Genomic DNA, 22,504 nt, shown 5'->3' with positions numbered 1-22,504 from the left:
TCCCTGAGCACCTCCAGGGACAGTGACTCCACCACCTCCCTGGGCTGCCAGATCCACTGCCTCAATGCTCTTCCTGGGAAGAAATTCTAACTAATATCCATGGTGTTGTGCTCAGGGTTATGGGTACTGTGATCCTGGACACAACTTTGAGATACCAGGCGTACTGATGTTAGATGAAACACAGCTGACCAGGAGGGGCAAGAATTCTGGGCAGCACGCTAGCTGGGCTGATTAACGGAGCTTCAAACCGGATTTGGTGGGAGAAGGGGATCTATTTCCAAACGATAGAGAAGGGCCTGGAAACACTGTCACTTTTGGAAACAGCCAAGACAAACCTCAGATTTGTACCGGAGGAATTCAGCATGGCTCCTCCAAGAATGTAACAGGGCTGATAGCCTAGCTGAAGAGTCTCCACACCAATGCACACAGCATGGGAAATAAGCAGGAGGAGGGTAAAAGTCAGGGTCTGACCCATGTTGTTATGTCAGCCCATGGCACCAGAGGCAGATGCTGGAGGTAGGGCAGTAGGGGCAGACATTCACCCACATGCTGTGATGATGTGCTCCCACCACTCCTTCCCCCACCCACACACTGTTCATTCCCCAGCTTCCTCTTTTGGGCTGCCCAGTATAGATCCTTGGTAAGTGCCTCATCTTTGGTTTAGGCTTTGTTAGCTTCGCTGAGGTTTTGGCTTAGATTGATTGTGCTCCTGTCATCCTGCAGACATAAACTGTTGACCAGCTCTGCAAGGAGGAGTGGATTCAGCCAGACCTTGAGGCTCCTTGCCCCCGTGGTTCAAGTAGTTTAGAAAGCAGCCTCATGACTCAATGAAAGTGTTAAATCACTGCGTGGTACCTACACTGCATCAATAATACAATGTTTATTTTGTATCAATAAATAGATGTAAATATAGTAAATACAAAAGCTTCCCTATTGCAGGTCCAAAGAAGGGCAGCAAGGCTTGTGAAGGGCCTCAAGTTGCACCAGCTGGGGTCAGCCCTGAGCACAGCTGCAGCAGCGCAGCCAGCCAGCTCTTAGGGAGTGCAGCCTCTTCTCCCCCACGCTGCTGAGCCGGTAGCAAAGAGCTTGCAGGCTGAATCCAGGGGATGTTCTCAGGAGCTGGACGGTTTCAGCCACCAGGGTGGAAAAAGAAGAGCTGCTGGTGCGCTCCAAACTTCTCAGGGCTGATGTGGAAGAGAAAAAGAGTGGAGTTCAGAGCCCCTGTCTGTGCAAAGCAAGCCAGGAAACCCTCCTGCCGTGGCCACCACACCCAGCTCTTCCCAGGTCCAGCGTGGAGCAGGGAGACAGCGGGGTCAGCTGGAGAGGGGCTGGCAGCAAATGCTCGCTGCTTTGCCCGCACTGCCCCTTGTCTGCAGAGGTTGCAGAGCCCTCCTGGGTTGGGACCGGGGTTGCAGCTCACTGCCCAGGGTCTTTTCTTCTCCCTGCCACAGCGCTCTGACCCCCTCACTGCCCTCACTCACCCTCGATGGTGTCATTCAGCTTCTCACTGCCGTCTCTCAAGCACCACCCAGCAAGCCCGAGGCACACACAGCCCGTCACAGATCCCACTGCCAGCCCATCCCCCCAGCACAGCACAGCCCCCCACCACCTGCTGGCCTGGCCACGTGCCTGCGATGGCAGCACCCAAGGAGGCTTCGAGACACCCAGTAAGGCTCCCACTGGTACCTGCTGTGCGGGCAGGGCTGGCAGAGGGCAGCAGGGAGACCTGTGAGGGCCCCAGCCCCTCCTTGGGCTGGCATGGCTCCATGGGCATGTGGCTCAGCCAGCAGCAGCCGGTGCTGGGGCCAAGCTGATGTGGGGCACAGAAGGGCCAGGGCTTGTGGCTCACCAATGAACCTGACGGCCGCCTCTCGCAGGGGCTCAGCCTCCTGGGGAAAAATGCAGGGGTGCCCCCAAGCCAGGGTGACTGGGATGAGAGTGCAGGCACCAGCTCTGCTCTGTCGACGTGCAACCTGACCCTCCCCACTCTGCCAGAGACCCTGAGGTTTCAAAGGCACCTCCAGGAGGCACCACTTGCTTCTAGGCCCACCTCAACGAACGCAGCCATGGCCCCGATCTCCTTCTTTACCTGAACTGTGTTTCTGTACCTGAACTGTTTCTTCAAACACCACAGCACAGCAGAGTGGTCCTGTGTTTTGCAGCGTGCTGGCCGGGGGAAGAATGCAGAGATGTTCTCAGTTAGCTGAGAAGAGCCTTGCCTACGCACAACCACGGCAGCCAGGTACAGTCCCCCCAAGTGCCACCTGCCAGTCACCGTGATGGAGCGAGCCCTCACCAGGGCATGGAGCTCCTCGGTGCCAGAGGCAGGCTCCTCTGGGCGATGGGGCCAGGAACAAGGCCTGAGCCCAGCCCCTCGACCTGTTTGTGGAACAGTGCAGTCAAGGTGCCGCTCTGCCCAGCCCTTGCACTGCAGCTTCCCAAAAAAGCCTGCTGCGGACCCTTCCGAGCAGCACCCGCCTCCTCAGAGAGTTCCAGCTGGCTCTGTGAACCACTGCATTCCTCCTTTGTCCCTGGGCCAAGCAGAAAGAGACAGAAAGAGCTCCAGCTGTGGAGCTGAGGGGAAGCAAGGTGGCCCATCTCAGAAGCGCTGTTTGCCCTCTGGCTGTTCTCCAGAAGGAGCGCTGGGGCAGAAAAGTCTTGCTGTGGGCTGGGTGGCAGATGCAGACCCACCACCTTCTGAGGCCTTCCTTCTTAACCCACTGAGTGCCTCTGCAGGGGATGTGTAGTGTGACCCTGGCTGGGGCTGCGGAGGTGCAGGGGCCATGGTCAGTCCTCCCAGTGACTGGCCTGCAGCCTTCCCTGGGGGCTCTTTCTTATACGATGAGTGGAAAGCTTGGTCCTCTCCAAGAAGCACTTGGAGGTGTATGGCTGAAGAGTCTCACTTTCCTCTGCAGAAAGAACCAGGCAGCTCACCCATCGAACACTGCTGTCCAGGCAAGCTTGAGCTACCGGGAGGCAATTCTAGATCTCAGTGCCTTCTGCTTTTGCACCGCAGATCATCGCTGTGGAACTGACAGAGGAGAACCTGAAGCAATCCTTCTCTGCCATCCATCTGCTGGTGGCCAGGGAGCTGGGTCTCCAGGCTGGTGAGACTTGCAGTGACAGGCAGCGCACTCTGCAGACCACGCTCGAAGGCACAACAGAAGAGAGCAGCTACTGCCTGCTCAACGATGTTTTCTTAGCTGAGGTGAGAGTGAGAGGCTGTCCTGCTGGGATGCTCTGCTGCGAGCAGCTCAGCTCAGGGCTGGGATTTGCGGGGCTCGTACCCCACCTCTCTGATTCCTGTGCCCAGGAGTCTTCCTGTGCGTGGGGTGCTCCTGTGCCATGCATGTGCCCTGTGTCTTGTTCAGCACCCTGGAAATGGCATTGAAGAGGGGCTGGTGCTGGCCGCATGCAAAATCAGAGGCATTTTGCTCTGCAGTCTTGCTCTGGGGGATAGGTATGCCCAGACCCTCAGCAATGTTCCTCTCTGTCTTTCCTGGACAGTTTCCCATCACAGACAAGGTTTGCAAGATGTGTTGCGCTGAACAGGCCAGTGCGTTCCACCTGACTTGTACACGAGTGCTACAGATGAGCATGTCTCCTTCCTCCTGTCTCAGAGGAGCCAAACAACTGTGCTGGCTGGCTGCGGGCTCCGCGCTGGAGCTGCTTGAGGGATGGCAGGGCGATGCACCTGGGTCATGGCCCTTCTCACCTGAGAGGGGTGTCTTCTGGACAGTACTTTGCCCAAGTTCCCTCCTTCTGCTGGGGAACTGATGTTAGAGGAGACTTTACGGTCTCGCAGAAACAAATTTGGTAAACTCCTGGAGAGGGAGGTGGCTGAGGAGAGGCTTCTGAGTATCCCCTTGTCCTAAGGAGAGAAAGGCTACGTGTCCTCCCCAGAAGACACTCGAGAATCCACCAGATTCCACTCAGAACCACCTGCTTTTTTCAGGTACTTAGAGGGGAAGTTGGTATATTTTTCATTGACAACACCCACTTCCTGGACTCTGAGTCCTGGTCTATCATGTGGCCCCTGCTCCAAAGTGTCACAGACCTTATGGTCATGAGCTTAGTTCTGGGCCATGGCAGAGCAGAGGACATTGTCGAAGCTGCCACAGACAGCACAACATCCCAGAGAATCACCTCTCTTCATCTGAGATGAGAGGGCTGAAAGCTTCAGATGTGGTGCAGAAAGCCTGCCAGGAGCTTGGAGTGCGCAGCATCCCCAGGGAGCTGGCAAGGTAAAGCCAAGTCGGGGAGCTCTTCTGGAAGGGTTGCATTTATGCCAACCACGGCTGGGAATCGCCCTGCTAAAAAGGCAGCACGAGGCTGATGGGTCTCTCCTTAAGCCTGGCCATAGCAGGTGTGATCTAAGAATGGGCAAGTGCCACGAGGCAGCAGAGTGTGGATGGTGTCAGCCCTTTGCTGTTGCCGTGGCTTGCTGTTCTGTGCTTTCAGCACTGTCCACCGGCCTTTCCTGATGGATTCCCAGGAATGATGGAGGTTTGGGGGGCCCCAGACACTCATGCCCCATCCAGAAGCCAGATGTAGCCATGCTGAAGAGGCTGGTTAGCCTACGAGGCCTGAGTGACTCACCACCCATCAGAACTAGAACGGTGCTGCACCTTACTTCCCTGGTGCTGGCTGTGCTCCTGCCCAGGTTCCTGATCCAGAGAAGCTCTGGCGTCTCGTATTACTGTGAGGAACTGCTGCGCTACCTGCGTTGCAACAACACGTATCTTCTGAGAAACTTTAGTAACCAGTGATAAACATAGCGGCTAAATACAGCGCTTGCTGGTACTGTGGTTCATCTTGGCTATAAACGCCAGCAGTTTGAGGCGGGGTAATCTTCCGTGAGGGATCAGGAACCGGTCCAAAAGAAATCAGTTTTCAAAGGAAGGCAGCAACCAGGCCAATTGTACGTTTCTGCCGGCTGCGTACCCCAAGCCGCCCTCTCTCAGCGTCTGCCCTCCAGGCCCTCGCTCGGCTCTCAGCAACGCACGCTGAGAGGAACAGAGCAACTGCCGTCGCTACGTCACACACGCCATCAGACGTCACAACGCCGCGCCGGAAGCGACGCCTTCACCCCGCCCGGAGGCGAGGCCGCGTCGCGCCGGAAGTGCGCGTACGCGGGGCGGTGCCGCCGTTGCCAGGCGGAAGCGCGGCAGTTGGGGCGGGAGGCTGCCGGGCGGTGCGGGCGGCGGTGTGAGGCTGCCTGGCGGTACCGACGGTTCTTTCCGCTCCGTGCCGCGCCAGGATTGCAGTCGCGCCCGCCGGGCGGAGCGGGGCGATGGTGTCCAGGGCTGCCGACAGGCTGCTGATCGTCGTCTCCATTCTGGAAGGTGAGCGGGGGCGGATTCTAAACACAAGCGGTAGCTTTAAAGTCACACGGCGGGTGGGCTGTCACAGACAGAGCGTGTTCCGGAGGAGTGTTACGAATGGGCCTAACACGACTTCTTTACACTTCATCGGACAGGCAAGCAATCTGTAGGACACGGAGCTAGCTGTGGCACTGGCTTTCTCACTGAAAAGGTGCCTCGAGGTTTGGTTCTTTATAGCTTAAATGCTGTGGAAATACATGCGATATAATCGTTTAGAAGATGGATTTTGCAAGTTTCTCTCGTCTGTGGGTTATTTCCCCACTGTTCTGGGTATTTTTAGTCAAATTGTTACCTAGGATCGATGGTGAAACCATCCTTTGTTTATACATATTTATACTTGCCCTTGCTGAAGTCTAAACCACTTATTGCTGCCTTTCCCCTGACTGTTTGTTGCTGCCCCCATTGAATTGAGCCGTCACGCCTGTAAGGATGGCTGTGCATCCATCTTACCCCCAGCTGTGGAAGGCAAAACCTTCAGCCCTGCCACGGCTGCTGACTTCTCCTTGCCTATCTCTGGAGCCTTTTTCCTTCAGCTGAGGCCCAAGACGTTGGAGTGCAGGAGATGATGAGCAGAGGAGCGTTTTCTCGTGGGCTCTTCTGTTTGTGTTTTTTTGTTGTTGTTGTCGCAGTCTGATGTTTTACCAGACCAGTTATCAAATCCACTGTAATGCTGTGTGCCTGGTTAATCACACCTCATCTGATGTTTGTGCTAGATAGACTTGCTGAAGAGTATAATATTAGTCTGTGCAAGTTGTTTGTTTTGTTGGGGGTCTGTATCTGAATGCTTTCCATTTATAAAGTGTTATTTCTCTGGCCATTTATTGTTGTTTGCTGGCAACTTAAAAAATGAGTTCCTGTCCTATGAAATGTATGGAGCCTCTCCCTGTGTTGTGATGCACGTAAACTTTAAGCATTCATTTTGTCACAAAAAAAAACCCCCACAAAACATTAATTAAAATGTAGGAGGATGCTGAATCCAAGACAAATCCCGTGCAACTCTATACATTCTCTTAGTAGTGATTTTTAAAAATCACAGCACGTGCTTGGGTAAACTTTTCAGTAATTCGTGAGATCATGCTTGCTACTTTAATGTAGGAGAGTAGTAAAATTAGCAGTGAAGGAAGAATGCTTAATCTTTGCTGTTTGCCACCTATTGCCTTGGCCTTTTTCCTTTCATAGATTTCTAAATGTTGAATGATACCAATTACGTGGTTTCTTTCTTAGTTACTAGCTGTTACCTCGTATCTTGTTGTTTCTGGGTGCTTCTCAAGTAGTTTGTTCCTTACTGTGTCCCTTACTGCTTCCAAATAGTGAGAAGACATTTCAGAATAAGAACGCTGCAATTATAGAATAAGTCTGAGGAAGATTGGGTGAATTCATCTCAGTGTCATCGGTTTGCAGTAGAGATCTGAGCTCACTTGTTCTGTTGGTGGTGTCTGCTAATTGCACTCTGTTTCAGGACGCTGTTTTCCAAAACGACCCAAGTACATGCTTATAGTTGAAGCCAAGTTTGATGGAGAACAGCTAGCTACTGATCCTGTGGAGCATACTGATCAGCCAGAATTTGCCACTGAGCTGGCCTGGGAGCTTGATCGAAAAGCACTTCATCAGCACAGGTAACAGCAGAAAGTTAAGCCTGAAATAAATTTGTTTTGGAGATAAAACTTAATTTTCTCGCCCTTACAGCTGCTGAGGTACAGTGTTTAATCTAGACTATCCATAAACATTTTTTAGAAGCTTTCTTTTAGCTGTGAAATGATCTACTGTTTTGTTTCTGCAGCAAACAGAAGTAGTATGTGGCAGTATAGGTGACTAGAAATTTCTAAAGCTTTTGTAGGCACTACTTAAAAAAATAATAAATTAGGATAGTTCAAGCACTCGATTCTAGCTTTCTTACATATACCCTGACAAAGAATTAACTTCAAGCCTGAGAACCCTGCTATAAGAACTGATACATTGGTTTTGGTTTCCAGAACAGTCATTAGTTTTAACTGAAAATATGGAGATCTTGTTACAATCTGTCACGGAAGTGAAAAGGCCATTTTAGGTTTGAGGAGGGAAAGATGTCTAAATGCACCTCATGCTAGACACCACATCTACGCCTCTAAGAACCTGGCAGGTGCTCTGCAACAATCTTTTGCTCACAAGTGAAGTTACAGTTTAGTTGCATTACTTGTTTCATGAGCATGGAAAAGACTGAATTTTTGTTACTACTCTGTTTTTGATAGCTTATGGGTCTCACTCAGACTCCAGTAAGCTTCTCTCACCAGAATTATCTATTTATTCATCATCTGTCACTTAATCCCAAGTTTTTAGAACTGATTGTAAACTGAGTTGCTAGCTTACTAGAGCTAGTCATGTAAGTGATCTCAGTAAACTGTCATTGATATGCTTGAAATATGTGAATCATTTTTTATGACCTAACTGCAGAGGTTAATTTTTACATTTTGGATTTCAACTGAGATGTTCTTACAGGCTACAGCGTACACCTATCAAGCTCCAGTGTTTTGCATTGGATCCCCTGTCTTCGGTTAAAGAGAATGTAGGCTATGTCGTGCTTGATTTAAGGGCTGTGCAGGAAAAGAAACAGGTATGTTTCTAGGTATAAAGTTTTACATTTTGACGTTTATAAAACAGTGTTCTGACAGTAGAATTTGAGTTAAGGCAGAGGTATAATTTTTGAGTTGTTTAGGAGGAGCGTGTGTCCTACTTAATCACATACTTGTCTTTTTTTTTTTTTTAAGAGAACAAATGAAAGTAGTTTTGTGTTAGTATTATTGGAATGAAAAATATTTACACAGCCTGCTCTGCAATATGAGAAAGCTAAGAATGTAGATTAAGAAAAATTCCTTACACTTCAGAATTTGAGGATTGAAACATTCCTAATCACCATGCTTAGTCACTGTTATGATTTATCAGTGGGGAAAAGGAGAAAACAAGGTCGTTTACTGTGCAACTAAATGTAGTTAAGTCAAAACTGTAGGGAGTGAAGTTGTTGATGATGTGTTCATTTTTTAACTTCTTTTGCTATGGAAGATGTCTGGATGTTCTGAAGTACTGACCCATTAACAAAGCAGGAGAAATCATGATTGTTTACATAGAATTTTGATGAGTGAATTTAATGTTGTGCTTGATCATGATGTGATTGTGACATGGGTCGTGATATGACCTTGGCTTAGCATTTTGACATCACACTTAAAGTTTATAATCCATGTAATACAGTCTGCACTGTTTTAGTTGAAAATTTAAATGTTCTCTCTTCTAATTGGAAGACTGATCGTCTTTTGTATTTTGCTTCCCCACTGTTTACTGTGTAAATCAGTGGAAGAGAGTATGTTCAGCTCTTCTTCCAGGAATGATTCTATGGAGTCATGTAGTGTATTCAAAATAGACCATGTTTTTGCAAATAAACACCAAGGTATTTTTCTGTAAATAATAAGGTAGAATTGCTAGAGCAAGTCTGTTGTCTTTTACTGTATTTTATCATTTTGCTATTCTGAAAATGCTTTTTCCTTTTTTGTTTCTGATTTTGTAGACACCAAAATGGTACTCTTTGCTAAGTAACAAGTATGCTAAATTTAAATCCGAAATAAAAGTAGGCATTGTGTTGGAAACTGATTCCAAAGCACCGGTTGATGATTTAAAAGCAAAAGAGGCACCCCCTAGGGAAGGGAGGGGTAAGTAATATAATACCCTTGGCTTTGAGTTAAAGATGTTCCTGTTTTGGTTGTTTATTGCTCGATGCAAGTATGTTGTTTGAGCTGAAAGAGAGTTACAGTATTTTAGCATTAATTAACTACAAATCATTTGTATCATATGTAGCTGCTAAACATATGTGTGGGAAATGTACCTTGTTGTAGTGGCAGAGGTGCTTTACTTTGCGTTACTTCAGGTGGACAGAGATGCAGGCTAACTGATCTTTAAAATCAGCATCAGAGACTCATGCTTACTCCTACTGACATTTCACAGGGGTTAGATTTCAGGGCTTTGGAAAGCCCTGTAATTAAGGAAACAAAAAGGCAGCTTCTTTACAGTGCGTAATTCTAACTCTAAACTGCAGAGTTGACAAGTAGTGTGATAATTCATTTGTTGAGTAGTCAGCCTTTTCTTTTTTTTTCACTTTTTTCTTTATTATTATTTTTTTCTAAGCTAAGCCACTCGATACTCAGACCAGGTTTATCATTAATAGCAAATTTTTGTAGTAATGTCTGCTGATCTACTGTAAGCTAACTGTTGGCAGGAATTATGGATCTGGATTCTCTTTTCCACTCCTTTCAAAGGTAATTAATTAAATATATCAGCTTCTAATGGGACTTGAATTGTATGGAATTGTAGGAGATGTCTTCATCTGTCCTGTGCTTTTCAGTCACTTTTGTATCTATGTCTTTTGGTGGAAGTTTAGTTGTTTTTTATTTTAAATCTCCTTAGAAACGTGATTGATCTGTTTTTATTTTTAAAAGAAACAAAAAACAGATATGTCTCCCTGCATCCAAAGCCAAACTTACTTCCATTTGTAAAAATGGAGTCTCCATTAGACTGGAGGATTTTCATTTACGTACCTTGCAGTACATTCTGTTTTTGCTCTAAGGGTAACTTCTTCATAATTCTAGATTAATCATTTGCTTGCTACGGTCTGTGACTGTGGTTTCATAGTGGTTTCAGTGGCAGCATTACACAAGATTTCTGGCCCTGATTTTGTCTTCTCAGCTTTGTTACAGGCAGTGGCATTACTGGAGTTCCAGGTATATTTAGTTTACTTTCAGTCGTAGCCATTCTGTGGTTCAGAGGGACCCCAAGGATCGTCAAGTTCCAACCCCCTGCCATGCATCCTTTCAAGTTCATAGCAAAGTTCATAGCAATTTTACGTAATCTGAAGTTTGTAATAGAGGTAATGAAGCACTGTAAATGACTTCTTGATTTTTCACCTCTACATATGTGATCTGAAGCTCTGTCATCCTTCATGGTGCTGGCTTATTGTATAGAAAATTCCTCCTGCCGTCACTCTCCTCAACTTTTAGTTTACTGTGGAAGAATTAATGCAAACAAGTTTGCCAGTCCCCCTTTCTTTTATCATCTCAAGGTTAATCAGCATCATGCTCATGCAGTGGAGGAAGACAGGTCTGTAGACTTCTGCAAGTTTTAATTAGTGTTTAAGCATGGAGTATGACAACACTACATTGCCCAGTACTAGTCGTGTTAGACAGGGAATGATTTTCTTTTTTTAATTCGTGCACATTTTTAATTTTACCTCACTGTCACGAGTGATCTGAATTTTCCAGTGATCAAAGCAGAGCCTTTTGGTTCACAACCTAAAGTGCTGTGGGATTATTACTGTTTGCTGTAGTCTGAGGTGCTTTGAAATCTGTTAAATTACTGCTACTGTGCAGTGGTAACTGGTAAATGATTTAAAGGGCTCATTCTTGAGTAGTCAGTGTGTTTATTTACTCCATCATTTACCTTATTTTTAAAGATACAAAGTGAAGGAACTAGAGGTGTATATTTCAAGTGTAAATTATGTATGATTGCAAGGTTTGTATTAACTAGCGTATAATTTGCCTTGACACAAGTTGTGTAACATGCTTTGTAAGCATTATTTTGTTTAATTCTTATCCGTATGTCTCACTTTACTGTTCTAAACTGTACTCGAGTATGTATAAATTATTTAATGTTTAAGTACAGTTTCAGTGTAGCTTTACAAATTATAATTTTTGGTTACTTTACCTCCTTGCCTCTAACAGTTCTTCCATCCATGTCTAGCTCTGAAGATGAGTCTCAAAATTTTGTTGGGTTGGAAGTGGGTTCATTAATGGAGATGTGTGAAAGTTACTGTGATTATCTGTTTGGGGCATGAAGTGGATTTTAGAAGCTGTCCTCTTGCATCAGGGATTGAGTTGGCTGATTCTTTAAGTACGTTGTCTTCTCAGTCTCATCTATATAATGTCACATCTGTGATTCTGAAGCCTGAACAAGAGTTCAGATTTCATTTTAATCTTAGATCTTCAAAGCCTTCAGGGTATCAAGATCTTGCAATTGTAGGTGAAAAGCAGTGAGGCATTGGCAGTAAAAGCTGGTTTGCGTGCTGCATGTTTCACAGAGTCGTAGAGTATCATAAAGTTAAAGGGGATACACAAGGATATTTCGTTGGTTTTTGTATTTGTCCTGTGATAAAAAAAAATTGTAGGTGAAGTGTAGATGAACACTTTTCTCATATGGTGACTTGGCTGCTTGGCTTATATCCTATCATGTATTCAGTGGCATGATTTTAACTCGCACAGAAACCAGTTAAAGAAGGCTGTAGTTAGGTGAAGTACGTTGGTGTTGCTGGAGACTGACAGACTTGAAGCAGTGACCGTAGAGCACCTGACACACTGTGATCACACTTAGCCCTGTGTGAGACCTAAAAGCAGTACTTTCCTGTGTATTTTCTGCAAAATTATAAAGCCTGTAATGCAAGTCTCTGGTGTTTTATGCACTGAAGACTTCAGGTGAAGCTTCTTCAAATGAGACATTCCAAAGGTCTGCAAAGTGAAACATCATACTTCATCAACACCCGGACAGTCTGACCTGTCCAGTTTCTGCCTTTCCTCTCTTCCAACAAGTCAAAGAAGAAAGAGCATGACAGACTCCAACCTAATGAAATAAAGTAGACATCACTTTGACATTAAGAATGCTCTAGCATGCTTTCTACTGGTGTGCAAAATGATATATGCGATCTCTGAATAGAAAGTAATAAAACAAAAAACACAACACCTTTGCAATTAGAAGTGTTTGTGCTTTGAGATTTGTTTTATGTAGAACCACTTTGGAACCAGTCATCAAGTTCTTTATTATCTATGTGGAAAGATTATGATTATAAAGAAGATTCCTACTGCAGTGGATAACGTTGTAACTTATTTCTTAATTGTCTCTTTTCTCTCAGCGTCTGCCCTTCTTTCTAGACTAGATCCTAAAAGTATTGTGCCAGTCCTGAACGAAGAAGAGGGCTATCATCAAATTGGACCAGCAGAGTATTGTAGAGACTACTTTGTTTTGTCTGTAACTATTGCATTTGCCACACAGTTGGAACAGGTTTGTTTCGTGTCCCATTTAGTTTTGAAGAAATACTGTGCTACACTTGTATTTTTGCAATCCTGCAGCTCATTTCTATTTAGAATTTTTTGTTGTCTTGTCTCTTGTAACAAATAGCCTTGCCCCTATACTGAATTTATATAAATCAAATTGAAATTTTAAAACTCTGTGTAGTACTTGCATGTTAAATCACAGTTGAAAGATCAGAATTCTTTTTGGGCTGTAAAACTGCAATGATGCATTGTTCTTTTTCACTTCTCTTTTAGTTAGTTCCTAGTACTATGAAGCTTCCTGAACATCAGCCTGAGTTTTTCTTCTACTACTCATTATTGGGAAATGATGTAACAAATGAACCTTTCACTGATTTGATTAATCCAAACTTTGAACCAGAAAGAGCTTCTGTTCGAATACGTAGTTCAGCTGATGTCCTTCAAGTTTATCTTTGTGCACAGTCAAAATTGCAGGTAAGCTGTTTCTTCTCAAATGTGGATGAAAATAAACGAAATACTGAAAATGAAAGAAATAGAATTTGGCTTGCATTAAAACTAGATTTTTTTTTTCCCCAAAACTTCGTTATGTTACAGTGCTTTGGCTTCATATAACTTATTTTTTATGCTAATGAAGGAAACGCTAGCAGGTGTCCCTGCTCAGAGAGAGTATAATCTCTTTAGCACGGTGACTTATAGCACAATTGTTGGTTGCATGTCATGGTGGAAGATACTGCTGCAGAATGGTAATGTCGCTAACGTGGCATCTCTCAGCTCTGGGGCCTCCTGAAAGCAGACCGTCTGCAACCCATGCTCCTGTAATTCTTGAATAAGTTCTAAAATCACTGCCTTCAGCACAGTGTGTGAATAATAAGAGGGGTCTGGGATTTCTCCCTGCTTCTCAGCTGTTTTAAAAATGCTGCAGCCATATTCAGGCTGTTACTGGATATTGCTTGCCTTTAGCTGTGTCTTTAAGTGTTGGAGGGTAGTGAAAGCATTTATAGTGATCTGCACTTGGCTCACACGTAAGTCACACTTAAGTGTCTACAAGTAGGTCAGTGTTTCTGAGGGTAGTATAGGGTTTTTAACTACAGCTGTTAAGTACAACGATGTTAGTTATGAAGAGTCCATACCCAGACTTACACTCTAGAGATAACTATCTATGTCCTGATGTGCAGCTGTTTCTCTGACTCAGCTTCTTAAAATTCGGGGTACAGAAGTAGAACATTTTTTTTTCTGATCCTTAATTTCAATATACTTTTTTTTTTTTCCCTGAAAATGAAGTCTAATGCTAAAATGTGCAAACTTGGGTGTAAGTACATATGTATATTAGTCTGTTAAATGTATTAAATGTCAAAAGTTAGAATACAGCGCTCTGGTTTGCTTTAAAAAAAGCTAATAAACAGAAATGACTTTTATTGGGGAGAGTGAAATTGATGTGTAAGTTCCAAAAAGTAAATTTCACTGTGGAACGTAAATCACATTTTTTAGATCCTTCTATTGGAATGGGCAAATATTACACTGTGGAACATAGAAAGAGTTGAGTCAAAGTTTGAAAAAGGAATAGAGACTCTTAGCAAGAGTTAAGAGTATGATTATGTAATTCTGTTAAGCTATTTAAGCTTAATTAAAACTATTTAAGTGGAGTCTAAATATGAACTTTCAAATAAATTGCTTTATTTCTTCCTGAGTGGTGCATTTCATATGTTTATACCTTAAGGGCGTGAATCTGTGCTGTGCTTACGAGGCACATACTAATAAATTTGTCATCCAAAAGGGATGATGTGATGATCGTCCTCAAAAGACAGCATACACTGATCTGCTGCTGTGATAACACTAGGCACATCCTGCAAGCTCAACACTGAAATTTCACAGCTATTCTTACACTGCTCAGCCTAATGGTTCTCAGCATATAGGGAGTAGACTAGGGACGAAGGTTTTTATTAGCAATACATATAAAAATACATATGGCATTTACTTCCTGGTACTTCTGGATGTATACAGATTCATCTTTGCTGTGGTGACCAGTCCCTTGGAAGCACTGCAATACCCCTGTCTGGACTACTGAAGAAGGGAAGCGTGGAGATTGATCAGCGCCCTGTGGCAATAGAAGGAGCATTTGTCCTTGTTCCACCAAATAGAGCTAAGCAAAACCTGCCACAGTTACCTCTGGATATGGCTCCTACTGTTGGGGTATCTGTAATTCTGCAAAAGGAGTGCTTAAATGTTCAGGTATCACTTACTAATAGTTAAGATATTGTTGCGCAGTTTCACATTTAAGAAAGAGTATTTCTAAGTCATATTTGGCAGTTAAATATGTAACAAAAAAATCAGAAAAAGATTAAGTTGTTTTACATGAAGAATACTTTCGTTGCTTCAGTTTTTCTATGTCAGAAAGATAATCTCAGACTTAATATAGACAGAATTTTTCTCATTCGAGGGAATGAGATCAGTAATAATACCATATCTCTTCATTCAGCCTTTGATTCCTTCAAATGTTCCAACTGAACCTAAACAACCAAAGAAGAAAGTTCTTTCACCTACTGGTGGAGAAGCAAAGGGCCTGCAGCAGAGATCCCAGGATGTCCCATCTCAAATTGACCACTCTTCTCCAATAGAAGATGAAGCAACAGAAAGTGAAGCAGAAAGTCTGAAGTCTGAAAAAGGCACAGAGCTAAAGGAAGCTGGTATGTGATGTATGTGGGTTTTTTATTTGTTTTTATTTTTGTTTTTCCTAGTTGCCAAGCACAGTCTTGGGTTATGTGCTACCCATCTGTAATCATAAATCTTGGGCAAGTAAGAATTGTTTACACAGGATAAATGATAATGTGAGAGTAAGTGCTCCTCAGATTGAGGATTTGTTGGTGTCTGGGTTGCGAGTGATACGAATGGTCTTCATCTTGAAAAAGAATACCAGAAGCACTTGAAATCACCTGAATTTGAGAACGGTGAGGTTTGCTACAAACTCACGAGGAAAATTATTTCTTCGGTTGTAGTGGTCTAAAGTTCAAATCCCGTTGAACAGGAAGGTAAGGAAAATGCAGAATTTTTATAATAAGATTGTTAAAAGAAGAGATACTGATCCTAAAGAAACTATGTTCTGTAGAGGAAAATCTTGCTCCCAGTATTTGTCTGCAATTTCTGATAAAATTCTTTTAATCCTCACAGCTCTTAGCAAAGCAAAGGTTTAAATCTTTTTGCAATTAAATGTATCAAAACTTTCATGAGCTATAAAACCATTTTGAGTCTGTGGTTAAGAATATGCAGTTAACACTTTCATAGTGCTTTGGCAAGGTGAAAAACATGTCATTTCACCATTATCTTTCAGGGCTAGTGGATGAGTCTTGCAGAGATGTTAGCGAGCAGTACACTGAAGAGCTCCCAGTTTTCAAATCACAGAACAGTACAAAATCACTGCTGTTGTCAGGTCTGCAAAATTCCAGTAATGCAAAATAACCTATCAAAATGAGTGCATTGAATGGAATTTAAATACACTTAAATGAATTAACTTCGTTTAAGTTACATACAAGCAACTTAAATGAATTGTAACTGTAGACTATGCATTTTTATGTTCTCTTCTCTGTGAGGGCCTTCAAGTTCTTCCCATCCATTCAATTGCACAAAGAAATTTAGTGCCATAATCTGTTACCTAAGTAATTCAGAAGACTTGCATTCATTACCACGTTATGCTGACTAGCTGATGTTGAAGTACTGAAGTTTTTCCTTATTATTATTAATGTAAGCATTGCTCCATAAACCAGCAGAAGGAAAAAGAAAATTGATGCTAGCAGCGATGTATTTTTTTCTTTTTTAATTACAATAACAGAAACATCTTGGAAGATGATGAAGAAAGAAGATCAGAACAACGAGCACTTAAAAAAGGCAGATGAGCTCCTCTCTGACAGATCTTGCCTTTTTTCTCTGCTTTAGTCTTAAAAGTTTTGGAGGCTGTCTTTTGGAGACCCTATCTGTAAAAATTTGTTGTTTGACCTGTTAGTTTTTGAAGGAGGCAGCGGAGAGGCTAAGATGCCAGTTCATAGACTTGATAAGCCTGAAATACTTCTGTGACTGACTTCTATATTTGAACAGGACCCTTACTGTCAGTATAGTTTCTGTTTACCAAACAATGGTACTGACAGTGCTATCCCATTGATGTGCGTGCATGAACGGATACATGTTATGGTCTCAGCTGTAGCACTTCAATTTTCATTTCAGTAGTGAACCATCAGTGCAGGAACAATAGTTCATACTTTCTTATGTGAGCATCCTAATAGATCTAGTTCTCTGTCCTTTACAGTCTCAAACTAAAGAAGTCAGTTAAGTCCAAGTAGTCTAATTGTGTGTGTGTATATAAAATACAGATTTTATTACTATTGTGAAAGCACCTCTTCTGCATGCCCTCAAGTTGGCTAGCAACTGTTACACAAACTATAGAAACTGGTATCCCCCTTGGTTCTGCAGAGTGATGCAGTGTCTGAGACGTAAGTTCAGACTTCTTCCAGTAAAATACACTTACATAGCTTTAAGAAATAGAAAAATGTCTTTCAAAAATATATTGTTCTTAATTTTATTTGTTTTATAAGCAGTAACTTATAGTGGCTATTTTTTTTTGTGTGTGTTATTACTTTATACTACAAGGAGTTGAAATCATTTAGGAAGTCACCTATTTGCCCTTATATAAGAAATGAGACGTATATTTAGTGTTTTTGTTGCTTGGGGAAGAACGAATTATTAAAAAATGTGCATTTTCTCTTGTTATTTCAGCAGATGATGCTCCAGCAGTTGCACCTCAGCCCAACTCTGTGGGTGCATCTGGTTGTTCTGAGACTGCATCAGCACAGAAAGTTCTCATTCCAGCGGCCTCTCACCATTTTTGCTTTTCAATAGACTTACGAAGTGTACGTGGTCTGGAAGTTGGTTTTCCAATCAACTGCGTTTTAAGGTATGACTTGTTCTGGTTTATCTTGTTCTTGGTAGTGGAGTGATTAATACTTCTTTTCTGCCTGATGAATTTTCCTTTCATTTAGCTCAATGCTTTGGGATGTTCAACTCGTCCATCACTAAACTTCTGAGAGCATTAAAGGTAGTCTGTAACACTTAACCTGCACTGGAATTCTTATTAAATTACTCACTTGAATATCAGTAATTCTCCATTCTCTCCTTCTGACTATTTTTCCAAGTGATGGAAGGAATAACTTCTGTGGCATTTAATGTCTCTACCAGGAACAGGTTGTGCTTCAGTAAGATAATGGGTTGTGTGCAATACTGAATCTAAAATACGCACACTCTTTTCTTAAAGTGAGGAACATGTGTAGTAAATATTTCATCATTTTGAGAAGTAGTATTAGGGGTTTGATGGCCTTTTCATACAGTAAGTTCAGTAAGTTCTTGGCCTCTTGGTTATCACACCCTGAATTGGCTGATACAGTACTTTCAGTACACACTCAGTCGTATCTGTAGAATACGTCTTTCGTTTTGGTAAATTGAACCGTGGGCATTATAACCATAAAGCATCAAATGTGAGTACTTAATTCTTCTTCAACTATTTTATAAAGTGTGCAGAGAAATAGAATGTTAGTATAACAAAAGATTAGTTCATGTTTCTGGACATCCATATGGATTTTGAGAGCGTTTTGTCAAAATAACAGCAAATACAAAGGAAGCTGCAATAGTACTGAAGTAAATGAGAACTCACTATGTCAGAGTTAAGTTCTATTATTGCATGTATTTGTGCTGATTTCACTAAGGTTAGTTTTTCTTTTTGAAGAAGCTTAATCACATCTATTAAACGGTTACCTGATTGCTGTTGCTGTTGTTTTTATTAGGTACTCCTACCCCTTTTTTGGCAGTGCAGCACCTATTATGACAAGCCCTCCTATAGAAATCAGAAAGAACATGGAAGTTTTTCTTCCCCAGTCCTACTGTGTATTTCACTTTGCAACTACACCTCATCAGCTTCAAGACACGTTTTTCAGGTGATAACTTTCATTCTTTTTGTCAAAATTATATTGAATGTGTTTTATATTTTTCATTGCAAATAGTTTCTAATACTTTACTGAAGATCTTCAGTTTGAGGACTTAGTAAAAAATCAAAATGCTAGTATCAATGTGTATTTAAGGCATTGCTCTTTCAGTTTTTTTTTATTGCTTACATTTAAAGACAGAGACTCTCAAATTCTTGTTTTTCTCTTTTCTCTGCATGCTGCTGCATTAAGTTTTTAAACTAAAGGTTAATAACATTTCTAATGAAGCATTTTTTTTTCATTTGATATATGTATATATTTTGTTTGAATGTATATGATGATCTCTGATATCTTTGAAAATATTGAAACCTGGGAAACTGAGTACTGCTCCATCGTGGGTTATAGCGTGTTTTTTCCAGAGGTAGTTCTATCCTTTTTGACAGGGGAGTAAGATGTGGAATAAAAGGATAATCAAAATAGTGGTATTGTGAAAGAGAAGGCACAGAAGATCTATTCTGTGGGTGACAGTGGCTGAAATATTTGTAGGTAATTATAAATGAAGATGATCCAAGTCTAATATTATGAAAGTTAAAATCAGTCATTTTCATTGTAGTGTAGCTCTTCATTATAATTGGAGTACTGATGAGCAAGTGATGGAAACTACACAACTTCCATGAATATCATTCCTCTGAGTGAAAGGCAGTAAGCCTCTACCATTGTTTGACTCTTGTGTCCAGTAGTGATTTGGGAAGTTACATGAACTCTTTCTCCTCTTGTGTGTTGATCACTGACACAGAGATAATTTTCTTGTTTCAGGCTACCTCTGCTGGTTGAATTGTGGCACAAGGACAAAACAACCAAAGACTTGCTTCTAGGGATTGCAAGACTTCAGCTTTCAAATGTCTTGACTTCAGAAAAAACACGCTTTTTGGGTGGTAATGGTGAACAGTGCTGGCGTCAGGCTTACAGTGAAACAGTCAGCGTCACAGCAGCACAAGGGTAATAACTAAAAATTACTGTATTTGTAGCAGACTTTGAAGAATTACTTGTTTAGTATTACTCTCAGCAATGGTCAGCTTCTCCCGTTTGCCTTTTAGCATTGTAGTTTTAAAACCTTTCTTCAAATGGGAGAAATTGAGACTTTCTTGTAAAGGCTGTGTTCTGTTCACAGAAATCTACTGGTGACCCTATAGTAGAAAACACGCTTAAGACATGTAGTAATTTTTTTAATCTTTCAACAATTACTTGCAGTACTCTTAGATTTTTTTTTTTTTTAATGATAAAAGCAGGAAATAAGAAATGTTGATGGATTGAATCTTAGACATATAACTAGAATTGCTACAGGTCTTTTATAGCTGCTTTGCCCAACCCTTGGAAATTCCTACTTAATATTTTTCTCAGTGTGTAGGTACTTAAACTGTTGATATTGTCATTTTCAGACTAGGAACTCTAGAGAATAATAAATCAAAAACTAGAGGAACATGAAATTAAAACAGAATCATGACTATTAACAGAACTTGCAGGGAGCTCGAAGCGGGTTGCTGACGTTTGAAGAAAATGCTGCTTGAAATTAAGTGTAAAATGTTTTCGGTAGTCTGCAAATGTTATGAAAATCAAACTCACAGGCTTTTCTTGTTTGTTTGTTTTTAACCTAAGCTTTCCATTTTGAGACCAGATAAATGCTGATTGTTTTCCTCACTTGAAAATTTGGTCTGTGGTTTCACAGAATGGAAATTCAGGACTTTATTATTTGCTCCCATCCTTGTACAGAAGTACAGCTCCCAGTAGCTCTTGTTTGTGAAACTCTACTTTAAACTGCATGTCTGAAACAATCTTTATAGGAAATAACTCTAGTGAAGGATTCTAACTGAATTGGTGAATGGGATTCTTTCAGAGCAGAGGGGTGGGGGGAGGCATCCAAGAGGTAAGAAGTTTAATTGCTACAGGCGTATTGTGCAACACTGCACTGCTACTAGAGTCATTTTCTTTGGTTTATATCATCTAATACTGGTCTTGGATGAATTTCACAGAGTTTAAAAATGCCTCTTAAAAATGAGTAAAAGTTCTACTTAGCGTTAAGTCTCTACTTGTGCAGATTCTACACTTCACATGCAGGAAAATTCTGAGGCCTGGTATGGAGACCAGTATCTTCTGTCGTCTCAGGCTTGCAGCAAATTGACCTCTGCCTCTGTTTAAGTTTTTGCTGTGTGGCCTGATTCTGTAGAGTTGATCTCAGAGGACCCTGAGGTTGATGCTGTCACAAATGGCAGAAGTTTAAGATAAGACCTGGTTTTTGCACAATGCCTAACCACTAGATGGCGGTCTCAAAATGTCGTCAGCTGTGCACTTTGCTGTTCTGATACTGGTCTGGCTTTTCTCCTGTTGGCGTAATGTTCATTTTAGACTCGTGTGTTACACCACAATTATATTTCTGAGGTCCATTACCTTGAATGTTGTTTTTTTAGTCGGTTACTGATGGAAAGCTGTAAGAACTCAGTGCAGTAATTTATGTTAATGTATGAGATGTACAGATAGCCCTGCTTTTCCCCTAAAGGGAACAGTGTAAAAATTGCACTTTTTTTTTGGTCATTTTATAGCTGGGAGAAGGGATTTCTGTGAAAACTTAAGTAGTTAATCCCTGTGGCTTTTCCTTGTGAATCACAGCATCCGGGCTTTAAGTGATTGTTCCACTGCCTGCACATCATTATTCAGTTTATAACTGATAGGGTGACGTTGTTTCTGACCGTTTATAGGTCTGTGTTGTAATGTACTTTCACATTACACTAGAGATAACATTCAGTTATATGATTTATCTGAGTATTCTTTCTCCTAGCGTCTTTCTATGCAGAAAGCTACTTTTGTTTACTGCATTTCACCTGAGTTTAGAGGTAAGACAGCCAGGGGCAAGCTTTTCTGTTTGGACAGAGGCTGTAACTTAAGTCAGATTAGTTTCTTAAAATATTTGTTTTCTGGACACCTTCTCACTGTATTTGAAGACAGTTATTTACCATAATAAGGCCCATCAGCAAGTGTATGTAAAGCTACCAGTTGTCTGTGATGAAGCTTCTAGAAGCATGCTTTTTAGGAGCCCAGGGGTACCTTACCACAAATGATAAGCTAGGTGACTTATTATATTGTGGTAAATTAGAAAGTTGTTATTAATTTTTTTGGAAGGTTAACAGAACTTTGCTGTGTATCCTAACATGATGAATCAGTAGCAAAATGCTTTCAACAGGTATACTTTTTAAACAGATGTAAGACTGCAGATACAATTTCTGGATCATTCTCTTACTGCAGGATGTGTCAATTATGATTTGCTGCTGGTGAAGTAAGTTCCCAGATACAAGCTTAGCTGCTTAGGTCAAAAAACGTGCTGTAGTAATGTAGATGAGTCCTGAGGTTAACAAAGTATGGGGGAGAACATGGTTGGAATGTCAAGGAAAAACTGTTTTAGAAGTCTCAGAAATAGCAGAAGAGCAAGTAGCTCTTCAACTTTGCAGCTTTACATGTTGTATTACAGTTCACTTCCTGTATTTTTAAGCCTGTCTTAATTAAAATAATACTCTAATGTGATTTTCAGGTCAGACACCAGAATTGCAGAGCTTTTGTATGCCATCACTTTGGAAGACTACGGACTTGTGAAAATCCACGAAGTTCTGGTGTCAGATTCTTCTCAGGTAAGTTTTGCATTGATCTTGGCCTTTTTCCCCGAACAGTTCATTCCGAAGTTTATTTTTTTTTTTCAATTAAATATCCATTGTTATGTCAGTGTGTAGGTGCTGGTCAGCAGCGGCATGCCACTCACACTCAGCTTCATTGTGCTTCAGAAAAACAGACAGAACCTCGAGAAACTCTTGAGTACAAAGCGGCACTGGAATTAGAATTATGGAAGGAAATGCAAGAAGACATTTTTGAAAATCAGGTTTTTACCCTTGTACTTTCTAACCAACATGACCACCTTGAGAAGCTTTGGCAAAATTGATGGAGGGAGCAGTAACTGTATTTTTTTTTCTTAAACTTTCCCACTGTTTCTAGAGCTACATCTTGCTCATACGATTTAAAGCTTTGGAAATGTACAAAAATATCTTGTCGTACCCTTAAA

The 22,504-nt window shown here is 41.9% G+C and overlaps 1 protein-coding gene and 1 long non-coding RNA gene across 15 annotated transcripts in view; one reads left to right on the top strand and one right to left on the bottom strand.

The window, feature by feature from the left end:
- Positions 1-865: 865 nt before the first annotated feature.
- LOC101749094 lies at positions 866-5,059 on the bottom strand. The gene is made up of 2 exons (XR_001464923.4): positions 2,090-5,059; positions 866-1,184 (listed from the first exon to the last, which is right to left on the bottom strand). It is a non-coding gene; the product is annotated as an uncharacterized LOC101749094 (long non-coding RNA).
- Positions 5,060-5,154: 95 nt separating this feature from the next.
- CEP120 (centrosomal protein 120) overlaps positions 5,155-22,504 on the top strand; it is a 52,752-nt gene continuing 35,402 nt past the window's right edge. For 8 of the 14 annotated variants that reach the window (XR_005842724.2, XR_005842720.2, XR_005842718.2 and 5 more), the window contains exons 1-14: positions 5,155-5,345; positions 6,844-7,000; positions 7,860-7,974; positions 8,920-9,061; positions 12,304-12,452; positions 12,719-12,916; positions 14,444-14,671; positions 14,919-15,126; positions 15,768-15,866; positions 17,204-17,381; positions 18,265-18,414; positions 19,219-19,401; positions 21,983-22,079; positions 22,172-22,324. Coding sequence is in view for 4 of the 14 variants with exons in the window: in XM_040655842.2 (XP_040511776.1) it covers positions 5,294-5,345; positions 6,844-7,000; positions 7,860-7,974; positions 8,920-9,061; positions 12,304-12,452; positions 12,719-12,916; positions 14,444-14,671; positions 14,919-15,126; positions 15,768-15,866; positions 17,204-17,381; positions 18,265-18,414; positions 19,219-19,401; positions 21,983-22,079; positions 22,172-22,324 (2,109 nt within the window). In the remaining 10 variants the exon portion in view is untranslated. The remainder of the gene's footprint in view (positions 5,346-6,843; positions 7,001-7,859; positions 7,975-8,919; positions 9,062-12,303; positions 12,453-12,718; positions 12,917-14,443; positions 14,672-14,918; positions 15,127-15,767; positions 15,867-17,203; positions 17,382-18,264; positions 18,415-19,218; positions 19,402-21,982; positions 22,080-22,171; positions 22,325-22,504) is intronic. The other 6 variants (XR_003072319.3, XM_040655844.2, XR_003072315.3 and 3 more) reach the window with 4 other exon arrangements.

This window comes from Gallus gallus, chromosome Z (genome assembly GCF_016699485.2).
Source record: "Gallus gallus isolate bGalGal1 chromosome Z, bGalGal1.mat.broiler.GRCg7b, whole genome shotgun sequence".
In the NCBI taxonomy this organism is placed as follows: Eukaryota; Metazoa; Chordata; class Aves; order Galliformes; family Phasianidae; genus Gallus; species Gallus gallus.
The sequence above is the reverse complement of the archived record's forward strand: the minus strand, read 5'-3'. Positions and strand labels throughout refer to the sequence as shown.